The following is a 13,627-nucleotide window of genomic DNA, read 5'->3' on the forward strand; positions in this document are numbered from 1 at the left end:
CTGCAGAAATAATTTTCCCTTTCTGTCCTAAACACCTGTGATGCATTTACGTGCCTTGATAAAGAGGTGATAGGAAAAAAGGAATCCACCACTGACCTGCTGTCAGCATCGGCGTCTTTGGTGATTTGTATGTAGCTAAAACTCATTGTTCATACATCTAAAAGCTAAGCGTAAAAACGTTGATTTGGTTAAAGAAATAAATAAAGTCAATAAGCTTCTTCATGTGGTCCAGAGAACAAACCCAGTGATCGCCAAGACCTCATGGGGGCTATCATCTGGGGTCGGAATTCCCTCAGAACGTGACAACTTAAAAACTCCCCTAGCCTCGTCACGATTTTTCTGTGACATTATGGGGACGACACTTGCCTTTTGCAGACAAAAATTGGATTTTTAGGTGTTTTTTTTTCCACAGGGAAACCACCCACAGGCGCTCCCTCTCGCGGCCCCCCCCGCCGCGGACGCGACTGGGCGGGGGGGGACCGCGAGAGAGAGCGCCTGTGGCCGCCCGGTTTCCATGGCGACGTCCGTTGCCTCTGCCTGCCGTCAATCACGACGGCGGGGGCTTTGCGACAGCGGCGGTAAGGAGTCACGGCAGCCGGCGGTGTGTCAGCTGGTCGCCGCAGCGGGCGAGGGAGCGCGGCGCCCGGCGACCCTCCCCACCGCCCCGGCGGGGATATAGGTGAGTCCCCGCCGGTTACCGGCCACATTCGGGTAGCGGGTATCCTCCCTGGGGGCCGCCATGTTGTTGTGCGGGAGGGGGTGGCGGCGGCGGCACCTGCCTGGGGGCGATGGCAGCGGCCCGCAGCCCCGGCTGCATCCACACCGGCGGTTCCCTGCGGCGGGTGGCTTCAGCTGCCTGGGCAGTACTGGGTACCGGCTCTCCACCGTAAAGCTCACAGGTCTCGGGGTTTGTCCTTTTAACAAGTTTCAACCTAAAATGCACCACCCTCCGGTGCACACCGTGGGCTGGCGCTTGGATGTGTCACGAGAGTGAGTAATAAGTGACCGATTATTAATGGGATGGAGAGCTCTTCCTCTGTTAACGGAAAGTTATCTGAGAAGCGACTCTTCATACTAAAATAATCCTTTGTAGGAACGGGAATTTCCTTTAATGCCCAACTTTCATTATGTCGTGGCCTCTCTGTTTCCTTTTTCTGTGATAGCCATGATATTATTGGCAGCTAGGGATATGATTTAGAGTTTACTTTGCAACTGCTTTGGGTAACTGTCCTTCATGTGATCATGACAGCTTTAAACAGGGAAAATAGATGCGGATTTAATGTGTCATCAAATTAAGTGCCAGAAAAACCTGCAAATGGCTTTCAAAGGTATCTGTTAACTATAATGAAGGATTTAGAGTCCTAAATTATTATTTCCTCTTCTCTTTTTTTTTATAACCTTCTACATGTGCAGGGAGTGGTGTTTTTCTGAGGAAGACAGGATAACCAATCTTACCTTCATATACTTTTAAATCAGGCTTCCGTAGTCATTCACTCAGCTGGCGCAAGCAATAATCTTTCATTGCATTGTTGCTATGTTATTATTATGGTGTTATTGCCACCTAAAGATTAAGGAAGAGCTCGCGTCCTAACTATTTACTTTTCAATTTCTGTTCTGGAACACAAGTTTGTATGTGTTGAATTTAATTTTGATTGTGAGTGTATTGGGAAGGTTCGACAGTAACATTTATGATCTTTTTATTTAGATTATTGTTATACGTAATGGCCAATTCAAGACATAGAGTCCTGTGGCAAGTATTGTCGCAGGGTGCTTGAAATGCAGCTATGTTATGTGATGTAGCACTGCATTTGGAGATAGCTATTACAGATAAATTGACTAAGGGGATGTAGAGGTACTGGCTGCACAATGTTATGGGAAAGCTCCTGATTTAGGGAAAAGGCAGAGAAGACTTGAGGTGATGAATTTTGAATCAACAAAGTAGATGGGGATAAAAGAAGGCCCAGGTGCCAATAATCTTTTAATCCTTGATGAGCATAATGAGAGCGACAGTCTGGTTTGCTAGTCGTTATTACCTGGATTGAAATCACCTTTTCACTTCATGTAAACTTCTGTGTAGCCTAACAGTTTCAACCAAGTTCAAAACAGTAGGTTAGTTCTCTCCTGCAGATATGCTCAGTGCTGTTTTAATGAGTAAGGTTAGTGAGAGCAGCGTGAATATTCATAGTAGTAAAATTGGGTGTGCTGTGTTTATGCAAGTGAGGCCTCTGAGAAGACCTTGCACCTCCTCCTTGCGCAGGGTTAGGTCAGTTCTTACTGATAGCTGTTGTGGGCTTTTTTGTGTGTATTGGAACAAGTAAAGTTGAGTATCAGAATGAAGGTTGCTGCCAGTCTAACTCCGTAGCTGCTGTCCCATTTTGTGTGTGTATTTGTGTGTGCATGCACGTGCATGGGGGTGGCATTAAAACTGGTGCTTTACCTATCTTTTTTGCTAAGCTAGTTTCCTGACTTTGCTGTCATCATGAACAAATTGTTTCTTGATTGTACAGCTAACAAAATCGATTGCATTCTTCACCTCTTTCCTCGTAATACTCTCTTAGTGGAAAAACACACTTTTAAATACTCTTTTTATATGTAATTTTTAGCATAGTATTGCAATAATCCTTTTGTAGTTGCAAATCAGAAAGGTGTGCTGTATAATAGTATAATGATACCGTTATTGTTCTCTAAGTTTTGTATTCAGTGCTTATCAGATGCAAGCTGAAATGATAATGATTTGCTGCGTGTGTCAAAGTGTAAGACCTGACCTGATAGATTGCTTTATAGTATTTTGTATCCTGCAGATATGGTCCGGGGATTTATTTCCTGAAAAAGTATTACCTTTTTGAAAGCTTTCTTGGTTGGCATGGATTTACAAAGGGCAAGTTGTGCGTAACCCAGCTGATGGCTTCCCAGGGTGAGCTGACTGGCTTGGTGGAGGAGGGCGAGCAGTAAGTGTTGTTGGTCTTGACTGGAGTAAAGCTTTGACACCGTTTCCCATAAGATCCTTACAGACAAGCTGATGACGTGTGGGTCTGGGTAAGTGGACAGTGAAGTGGACTGAAAACCCATGGAACGGTCAGGCTCAAAGGGCTACCGATGGCAGCATGAAGTCCAGCTGGAGGGTAGTTGGGCACTGGAAGAGGTTGGTCAGGGCGGGCTTGTGGAGTCTCCATCCTCAGAGACATCCAGAACTCGACCGGACACAGTCTGGGGTAACCTGCTGCAGCTGACCCAGCTCTTGCAGGGGGTTGGAGGATATGATCTCCCAAGGTGCCTGCCAACCTCTGCTGTTCTGTGATTCAAACTCATTTTGTTAGATTAATGATGGTTTAAGAAAGCAAAAATATTTTGTATTTGGTCCCTTTGTAGCGAGTCAAAACTAATTCCAAAAGACTGTCAAAATTGCTGACAGACCTTCAGAAACAAGCGAAATTTAATTGAAATAGCAAACTTACTGACCATTTGTATTTAATAACAGAAGTTTTTGTTTATTCAAAATTCAGTGTTTATTCAAAATTATTTATTTATTGTCTAAATATCTGGGTTCTGATAGTGAAATATTTCTGCAACTCTAAGTACTTAATTGTTTTTTCCCTACCTTATTAGTCCTTTTTCTCCATCCCCAAGTACTAAATGGAAAAGGTCATTTGTAATTAAATTTAAAATCATCAGATTTTTATAAAATGCATTGCATTATTCAAATGGAAGCCATGATGTAACGAAATGAGCCTTTACCATAAATGTATTATTGTCTTTATGTAAATGGTTTAGGAGGGGTGTTACAATGCTTAACTAATGTCTCTTTGAATAAAAGATTCTGTATGCGTGAAAAATACTAGGCATAAAAATTGCTGTTTGCTTGAAAATATGCAATCCACTTAGAAGGTTTTTCCTGATGTCATGGATGGCAGCCATCTCTGTACTTATGGTAGCAAATCTGAATAATAGCATAATTTAAATTCTGCTGAAAATACAGAAAAATGGCATTAACATGTGGTAAACATTGATAGGGAAAGGAATGATTTATTCTTAACCTTTCTGAGTTGCTTTGAACATAAGCACAGTTACATTTATTTAAAAGCAGATGTTCATTTGGCAGCCTTTAATGGTTTGTTTCGGAGCTGTTACATACTGAGAGTATGTATGATAAAGAAAACAGTCAATTCATAGATGTATTTCTTTAGGAGATTCTTTTAGTGGACACACATATCCTGATTAATTCTTTACGCATGTGCTTTAATTGAAATAAGTGTTTGGAAAGAGCTCTTCTTGGCTTTTGCTCTGTTCAGGCAATTTACTTATCTTTGTACTTCTTTTCCCCAAAGAAGCATTCCTTTCTCCTGGCCTGCCTCGTATCCTTCCTGTGCACCTGATGTACCTCGATCCACCTCCCGCAGGAGACGGGCTCAAGTGCAGCATGGGTCACCAAGCTCGGTCTGGGCAGCGTCATGCCACAGGGCTTTAACAGGACAGAATACTGAAGTATTCCCTGAACCCAGCTGGCTTTATGCACAGCTGAAATTCAGTCCCTCTGAGGGTACCACTGTGGCTTCCTCCAGCCCAGAGCAATCCATAGCATTTAGATACGCTTCTGAAAGCGCCCAGGTAACTGAATTCCAGTGGGGTCACTCATGTCAGATCAGCAACGCGATGGTTGCTTAGTATTGGTGTGCGTAGACTAAACCTAAACCAGGTTGCTTTGTGGTGACAGAACTGAAGTTACTCTCCTTGTTCTGTAGTTCTAGCAATATTACCGATGTTTTAAAGTGTTGTGTGCAAACCATTCGGGCTAAGTGTTGTAAGAGTGAAGAATTTGTGTGCTCCTGCCTGCCTCATCTGTGCTTTGAAAGTCATCAGCAGGTCAAATTAGTTGGTTAGCGTGTTTGGTCGAAGGATGTTGTCTGAAGGACAATATTAATTGTGCCTTTTGATTATCTCTGCTGGAGACATCTCCAGTCTTATGTACTGTTCTTCCTTCCTCTCCTTTAACTTTGTTTTCTACTTACGCAGTCTGCAACATCATTATCCCTGCTTCTTTTTAAACCTTTCCTCATACATCTACCCACTGGAATATATGAGGGCAAGGAAATCTATGTACGCCCCCGATGCTGTACTGGCCACAACTGCTTCCCTTTCCCTGCACGCAGGGCACAGAAATGCCACCAGCTAGAGGGTTATATCCACTTGCTAGTGACAGGCGTGAAAGGAAACTGGTTTTATTGTCCCAGGGCAACACGAGGGGAAAAGTCACTCTCACTAGCTGCTGGGCTTCCTACCATAAATTGATTTTGTCTGGGTGCTTTTTCTGGCTGTAAAAATTCTTATTATGAATGCTGTTGCAGGGTGAATAATTTGAGGCTTACAAGGTTTAATGAGGTCTCGAGGCTTCCTATCATAACTGAAAGTTGTGGGAAAACTTGAGGAAACTGCAAATAAAATGTTCCTGTTTCAGGAACAGTTTGTATACAGGTGGAGAAAGGCTTGTGGATTCTTTTGCCTGTCTCTTGCTGTCACTTGGAAAGATAAAAGCATATGCAAAAACCAGACGTACAGGAATGCTAATCGTTTTCTAAAATACTGGAAATAGTTTCCAAGTGTGAGTTGCGGCAGCAGGTAATAACCCATATGATAAAGGCTTTGAATCCTGCTGCGGTTTGTGCACAGAATCTCTTTGTTCAGGTGTTATTCTTACTTGCTGCATATTAGGTTTATTTTGTAGGCCAGATGAGGCAGAGGACCAGAAAGATTACACGACTTGACCTTTAATCTGTTATAGAAACAATTGTTATAAAGCTCTCTGACCATGCGCCTGACCTTTGTCTTTACACGCGTGGCTGTCCTACCTGGTCATTCCCTCGTTACACTGAACAACGACCTACTGTTAACTCTGAAATTTTCTGTGCGTCTGCCTTGTGACTTCATCATCAGACTTTGATTTGAAATTAGTATTATGTTTTCTGTTTGTAGTTTGGTTCAGTAAGTTAGCTGTGAATAGTTTACTAGTCCTGAAAGTGCTAGTTAGCATTTAGAGGACAGTGGCATGATAAAGATGTTTAGGTTAGTCTTTTGAGTCAGTATTTAATACGTTGTACTTAAGAAATCAGTTCAATAGCTTTACTGAAATAGGAATTTGTCCTAGATTGTGAAATTTGCCTAAATACCAGCCTTAAGCAGTGCCGTTGAAAGAGTCACTTGACTATTCTACGAGATTAATGTATTATTTTTAATTTTTTGGATCATCTACTAATCTGAAGAATCGCTGTCTCTTTAAATACAAAGAACATAACTGAGATGTATGTGTATATAACTCTAATTGGATTATATTTTGATGATATAGTGGACCTAGTAACAAAAGCATGAAAAAGGCTGAGGTACTCAGTGCTATTTTTGCCTTGGTTTTCCTGGGGAAAATAAAAATCCACAGGACAAGCCAGTGTCCCCTATGGTTAGGAGACTGCTGTGTGTGGTTGGGAGGCTGTGGTGGTGGGGGAAGTTCCCGCTGACTGCGGAAAGCCCTGCATGTGGAACGGCACACAGCGGGATGGAGAGCAGCTTCGCAGGAGAGGAGCTGGGCATAGGTACTTTAGTTTGAATGAAAAAAAGAAACACATCTTTATTTTATATTTTTCAAGTCGTCGTGTCTGGTGAAACATGCCCTCTACTCTGGGCCATTCTGGGACCTCCTCAGAGAGATGGCAGCTTATGGGTGTAAGTAACAGTTACCTGCTGTAGGTGTTGGCGTGCAAGAGCCAGCTTTATGTAGAGGGACAGGAGACTGCCTGGGTTTGGGGTACGAAGTGGCACCTCTCAGGGCTGTGCAAAGGGGCTGAAGAGGAGAGGCTTTGTGACTCCAAAGACACAGTGGAAGTAACTTCCTAAGGCACTGAAAATGATGCTGATGCCGTGTTCTACATTGCGACTCTCGCCTCAGGAAAAGCAAATATGAGGGAGAGGAAGGATCCTTTGTTGTGGGGCAGAGAATGAAAAAGAGCCTCTGCTTTTGTCAGGTCTTTTCAGGAAGATCTTTTCCCACATCCCTGCATCATTTATTTATTGTCTCTTTGAGAGAGGTAATTTGAAAGTGAAGCAAAATAAATAGAAGTATGCTTTTATACATATATACACGCATATTCATCCCCTACAGGCATGCAATAACACAAACTTATTCTTTCATTGCATCTTTGGAGAAGGAAACTGTGATTCTGACACTTGTGGAAGTGACAAGAGAAAAACTTAACAATCCTAATGAAGACAGAGGGGTATTAATCAGGAAGAACTCTACTCAGTTTGACATCTCCATTTCCCAGTTCAAAGTTCCAGTTCCCTTTTCTGCCAAAATAGTTTATTCTAGAGAGGTATAAATAACTAAAGTGTGGGACTTCATTTGTAATGATTCGCTGCATGCTTTTTGACTATTTGTCAATGGTACAGTGTTTATTTGCTGCTGTAGTTTGTCATCATTGATGTAAAAAAAAGTATTGATTGTTTACAGACAATAAGTGAGTTTTGGTTTTTGCAGGGGATGTACTCGGTGTTCGCCAATGATAGAGAAGGGTTGTTCTTTGTAAACTGAATTCTTCAGCTGTTAAAATGAGCTTGTGGTGCTTTCTGAAAATGAAGTTTTTAATGAAGGCATTGCGGTACCATAATAAAAAACTAGAAGGAAAGAGGTAGTTTTTCTTTTTGCTCTCTCTCCCAGGGGTTGGCATGAAATATTCTAAGAATTCTGTTTTGAAAGTTTTGAAATGTGAATATCTGTAGGCTGTTAGAAAGTATTTTGCTGTTAATGTTTTCAGTGCTTTCTTTCACACTTTTCTGCATGGAAATATAAAATACATTAGGTTACTTGTATGTGCTGGTACTTTTGTACATTGTAATATACTTTGCATTCATGTTGAAAATTCAGTTTAAGTATATGTTTACAGTGCTGTTGATTTTAAAGTTTTGTAAGTAGTTTGTGTGGAAGAGCATTAAGCTGACTGTAAAACTTCAAGGAACAATTTTTGAATATTTATTCAAAATTGCAGCCATTTGCATCACTGAAACAATTGGGTGCCACGTAAATACTGTGACCTGGTCCCTGCACTGTGAACAATATGAAATGAAAGGAGCGAGAGGAGATTTTTAGGTTGCTTATCAGATTTTTCAGCTCTGAAATCATTGCTGGATTGCTTTATTAGCTATTAAAACTTAGTTCCTACATTGCACTGACGATCAAATAGCATTTACAGTCATGAAAATAGCCTCTTGGAGGAAGTGTGGTGAAACAGGTCCTTTTGAGCTCGCCGCCACCAGCGTGTCCCCCGGTCAGGGGCAGAGGGGCGCTGGGTGCGGTATCTGGCGGGGCTGCAGATGGGGCATCTCTCAGGCTTGGCTTGGGCAGCTTTGCGTTTCCAGCCCATAGCAGGGGAGCCGCTGAAGGGAGCACCTTGCAGGTGGCAAGGGAAGAACAATTGGTAAAGAGCATTGTACCTCGATTGTTATTCAGGTGCTTTAATATATATAAAGGAAAGAAATTTCCATCTCTCCCCACCTTTCCCAGTGTCTCTTTCATTTTATTTCACTACAAAAAGTGGGTGGTGAAAGAGTGAAATGGGTATTTTTGCTTGTTTTGTTGATTTTTTTTGTTGTTGTTTTACATCTAGACACTTTATTTATGGTTTTCACTATATTTTTTATTACTATTTCACTATAAATCAAATACTCTTAGAGTCATAGCTCTTTAGTAAGGTCACTGTATTCTTTAAATTTTTCTAATTTTACAGTTCTGTATTGTGATCACCCAGACAGAACAATTGATCTACCATTGCATAACAATTAACGCTACATTTACAGGCATGTTTTACAACTACTGATTCCATGGTAGCTTGTAGTACGGTGCAGTAGATTAAATGTTGGATTGTTGGTCTTTATTTGTACTTGTTCATTAAATAATAACACTTAATAAAATAAATAGTTGTTAATAAAGATAGTCCAGTTGGATGCAAGAAATGAGTTGGCATAAAATGGCACTTCATATAAGTGATATTACTGTTTTACTGGTATGGATTTTGTAGAAAAAAAAAAATAAATGCATCTCTTACTTTTTAGCAGTTTGAGGCTTGGTAGGTCCAGCTGGCCCTGGAAGCTGTTTGACAGCCTGTAATGCTTAGCTATACATTAGTCTGCTCTTGCTGGCTTCCCTTCCCCCATTTTTCCATGTACATTATCATGTTCGATTGCTCTGGCTGCTGAGGTTGTTTGCTCTAGGAGTATAAGCAGCATTTATCAAAATCAAAATTCTTCTTCTTGAAGAAATTGCATTGTAATTTTTATGTAGATGAGAGATGACGTTAATGGATGTTGAACTCCATAGAGCCATGTAGGTTGGAAGTATAGTAAAGAACAGTGTTTTGAAATAGACATCAGTATTTGGGATGCAGAAAGCACTTGTTTCGGTGTGGGAGTCCCCACTGGGTCATATAAGATCAAAAGGTGAAGTTTGTGGCTGGTGCAAGCAAGATTTCAGGAGTTGCCTCTGCTTATATCGACTCTGAGTTTGTATCGAAGGGGAGACGCTAAGGCTTGCGCGATGGTTTTCAGTGGAGCTGCAGATTATTGAGTGGAATTCCCACGGCAGTGTGAAGCTGTTGCTTGGGCTCCCTTGGAGAAGAAGGGCAGGGGGACTGGTTTGTGCGGGGTTTGTCAGTGGCTGGGCAGTGGCTCAGCAGGAGTCTGCTCCTCTCCCAGTTAGCTCCTTACAACCACCGCTGAGGTCTGGCGGGGACACAGGGGGGACTGTGCTTATCGCAGCGGGGAAGGGCAGTTGTAGCGAGCCTGGCTTAGATTCAGCCTGACCTTTATTTATTTATTTATTTTGTCACAATTAGTAATTTTTTCCCCCTTTTGAAATGCTGTAAAATAGGTTTACATATCTGTGAACAGATGCAAACATTGCTGGATCACTCAAGCTAGAAGAATATGTATATATCTATAGAAAGACAGGAAAATATGCATTTATTTTTTTTAATATTTCGTGAGTGAATCCTGCCTATGTCTGGTGTGTTTATACTCCTCTAAATCAGAAATTCTGCTCTGGTTTGGGCCGTGGTAAGTTCAGAACAGAAACTTCTACAAGATTGTACATAAGGAGGATTTCTTTTATTTACTTAGCACAAACATTTTGCCCAGTCGTTAATTACAGGATGCTCCAAGAAACAACTTTCTGAGAGAACAGACAATACATCGCTAAGCTCAGTGTAAGCAAACTCAGATTCAAGGATCCTACATCGTAAAAACGCTTAAGTGGTTGGCAAACTCAGAATGTTGCTGACACACACAGTGGTGTGTTTTGGTGTTTAAATCTTGTGCTAATCCCCCTAACTGTTTTTTATTCTGACAGCGTCAGTTTCTATGCTGTTTTCTTTCTCTCTGAAGTTAAGATGGAAACATGTTTGTTGTTCTTTATTTCCCAGTTCACAAGAAAACTTTGGCTTTGTGACAGATAAAAATTTTGCCATGTTATTTGTGTCAATATTTATAAGATACTAAACGTTGCTATAAAGATAATGTTGCATCTATTTCTTGTTGGACAGTGGCCAGAATCTAGTTCATGTGGCAAATCATGGTGATTGCTGTATTTATTCCTTTCCCAGTTTTCTTTAGTTCTAAATAGTATTGATAATGCTAGTAAGGATTTTTTTTTTTCCCCTCGAACCGCATCTTTAGATGTTGCATATTCCAATTCCTTTTCCATCATCCCACATAAGCAGCTCTTGCTTGCAGGTGGCTCTGCCTGCTGTAGAAGTAAATCTTGAGCCACCAACATTAGAGAGGTGTTGCTTTGAAAACATTTAGCACTCAGGCTTAGAAAGCAGAAGCTGAAAGGTCCAAAACTAACATGTATTTTTTAATTAGGCTGTTTCTAATTTGCTTTTGTTTTAGTTAGCCTCTTTAGCTGTGTGTGTGAGAATGAACTATGAGAGTAAGAGTATGAATTAAGGAACATCGTTAACCTTGAAAATGATTTCTATGTCTAATTTCACCTAATGCAGGATACTCCATATTCCAACATGAATATCCATTTGAAAAAGCTGTGTCAAAGTAACACTGTTCTAACAGAACAGAATTTTTGAAAAGTGCATAGTCATCTGTAGAAAACTCCAGAGCCTATTTTTGACTGAAGGTTGTTGCACTTGCAAATGGGGATGAACTCTACTATCGGGCATGTAATAGCTGCCACAGCCCTGGGACATAAAGCGTTTGTTACTGCAAAATTATTGTGAAAGGAATGATTTCGGCAAAAGTACCTGTGTGCATAGGGAAATGCTACTTGGTAAAAGTATCTATACGTGTAGGGAAAGACCACTTTGAAAAGTGTCTTTTGCAAAACGTGTAAGAAATCAAAATTGTGACATTGTAATACTACCACAGTTCGCTGTGTTTTTCAAGTGACTGTTAAAGAATGTTATTTAATCCATATATGAAAATAACACATTCCCTGATGAGAGATGATTGTACGCTGTATTTTATTTGAAGAATGGCATATATAGGGACTATGGGGTTTTTGCATAAAATGTATACGAAGTCACTTCAAATTAGTATTTTAAGTTTTTGCGAGGATGAGAACGTGCTAAGTGCAGGAAAGGCATATGTGCTGAGACGTAATATTTATTATCTTGATTAAATTGACAGGCGTGAAAGCAAAATGGCAGGCAACAGCCTTGTTCTGCCCATCGTCCTGTGGGGCCGGAAAGCCCCCACGCACTGCATATCCACCCTGCTGCTCATGGAGGATGCCTCGATGATCGTCACGGGATGCCACGATGGACAGATATGTCTCTGGGACCTTTCTTTGGATTTGGAGGTAAGACTAAAGTCTGTATGATCTTAATTTTCTTTGTGTTTAAAGTGCGTATTGTAGCTGCCAGTGTGATTTTATTCTTCAATATAGTATCCACTCTGGTCTTCAGTTCTTCCTACGCCTTGTTCACTTGTCCTTTCTTCCTCCCTCTCACGAGGCCTGGACAGCCACTTAGAGAAAGATGGCTTTGCTTTCAAACTTTGTTGCTGCTTCTGCAGTAATTTTTTGAAGTAATTACCTCCTCTTTTCTGGAGCTGCTCTAAACTAGTTGGTACTTTCAGGTTTATCTGCTCGATACTGTTTTGTGACAACAGATTCCAGTGATCAGAGGACTGTACTTAGAGAACTTTTTAAGGTTATTATTTTACTCAACTGTTTTTTTTTTCCATGAAAATTGAATAGGGAAAAAAAAAACTAGTAGTAGAGATGAAGGTTGATCATTAATTGTTGTATGCCAGTGGCTGCCCTATTTTGAATATAGTCTTGTAGTTTGCCGTGGTACAAAGGGCTTTAAAATCTTGGAATGGAATAGCAAAACAATCATTTCTTGCAAAAATCGCAGCATGCTTCAGGAAGAGTTTATACTGAATACCTAAAAATCTTGCTGTCTGTGAGTTACCCCCATAAATTTTTTTCATGTCTGATATATTTAACAGCAAAGAGGAAAAAGTGACTAGTTTTTCCTAGAAAGGATAAATAGAGGGCAGTTCGCTCTCTTTTTCTTTAATCTAAGCATGGGCTTTATATATACTTATTTATGAATATATCAGGTTGTGAACTGTACTTGATTTGGGGGTGAAATATTGTTGCAGTATTAAACAATTATTTTTTTTTGTTCAAGTTGGGCCAAATTCAGCCCATGATTTAAAATTATTGATAGCATGAGTTTGGTGCAAAATGCATTTTTTCACAAATTTGCATTACAGTATGAGGTAGAAGCCCTTTTTTTTCCCCCATGTACTATAGCAGCATCCTGTGCAAACTCAAGATTATGTATCTGCTGCTATGCTAATTAAATGTGTATGTGTCTGTATATATATTAACACATATATATTGATATAATACATAAAATGGAAATCTGGAATATGTATGTTCTGGTTAACTAATAGTGCCTATGTTATTTTTTACTTCACGTTTTATTTCCCTGATTCTAGATTAATCCCAGAGCTCTGTTGTTTGGTCATACAGCCTCAATTACTTGTTTATCAAAGGCCTCTGCTTCCAGTGAAAAGCAGTATATAGTGAGTGCATCAGAAAGCGGGTGAGTTTCCTGAGGATTTATTAATATGCAGTTCTGTTAAATAATGGAAATTGAGGGTAGAGGAGAGATCAGGTTGTTTACGCACCCAGTATTTTTTTTACCTAATCTAATGTCTATAAATATTCCAAATGATGGGGCTTCTCCACTGTAGATACCGAGTGCGGTGTGAATTTTGGATCCATGGCCCGCCAGGAGCATCGGGGAGGTGCCTGAGCCCCTGCAGGGCTTCCTCTGATGCTCGTTGGACCTTCGGAGTCAGCGGCAGGGCGCCGCACGGTTGTGTGTAAAGCAGTATGTGGAGCATAAATATGTGATTTATGTTTGGATAGGCAATGAGATGTGTGACATTGTCTCCTTCAGTCAAGGCACTTCTGTGCTTTCTGTCATCTTTTCGCTTGCGCGAGTTTGTCACTTCAGTTGACAGTGGATCCATATTTTGCTCCTTTTTCTCTGCTTATCTGTTTCTTGACTGGAAGCAAGCTTGAGTTGTAATGTAGCTTTTTGGCAGGAAACAATGCCTAATA

The 13,627-nt window shown here is 40.7% G+C and overlaps 1 protein-coding gene across 2 annotated transcripts in view; it reads left to right on the top strand.

The window, feature by feature from the left end:
- Positions 1-556: 556 nt before the first annotated feature.
- Positions 557-13,627, top strand: part of WDR7 (WD repeat domain 7) — a 124,583-nt gene continuing 111,512 nt past the window's right edge. For both annotated transcript variants that reach the window (XM_063319837.1, XM_063319838.1), the window contains exons 1-3: positions 557-679; positions 11,674-11,845; positions 12,997-13,103. In XM_063319837.1, coding sequence (XP_063175907.1) covers positions 11,687-11,845; positions 12,997-13,103 — 266 coding nt within the window. In that variant the 5' untranslated portion in view covers positions 557-679; positions 11,674-11,686. The remainder of the gene's footprint in view (positions 680-11,673; positions 11,846-12,996; positions 13,104-13,627) is intronic.

The sequence above is a fragment of the Chroicocephalus ridibundus genome, chromosome Z (genome assembly GCF_963924245.1).
Source record: "Chroicocephalus ridibundus chromosome Z, bChrRid1.1, whole genome shotgun sequence".
Taxonomy (NCBI): domain Eukaryota; kingdom Metazoa; phylum Chordata; class Aves; order Charadriiformes; family Laridae; genus Chroicocephalus; species Chroicocephalus ridibundus.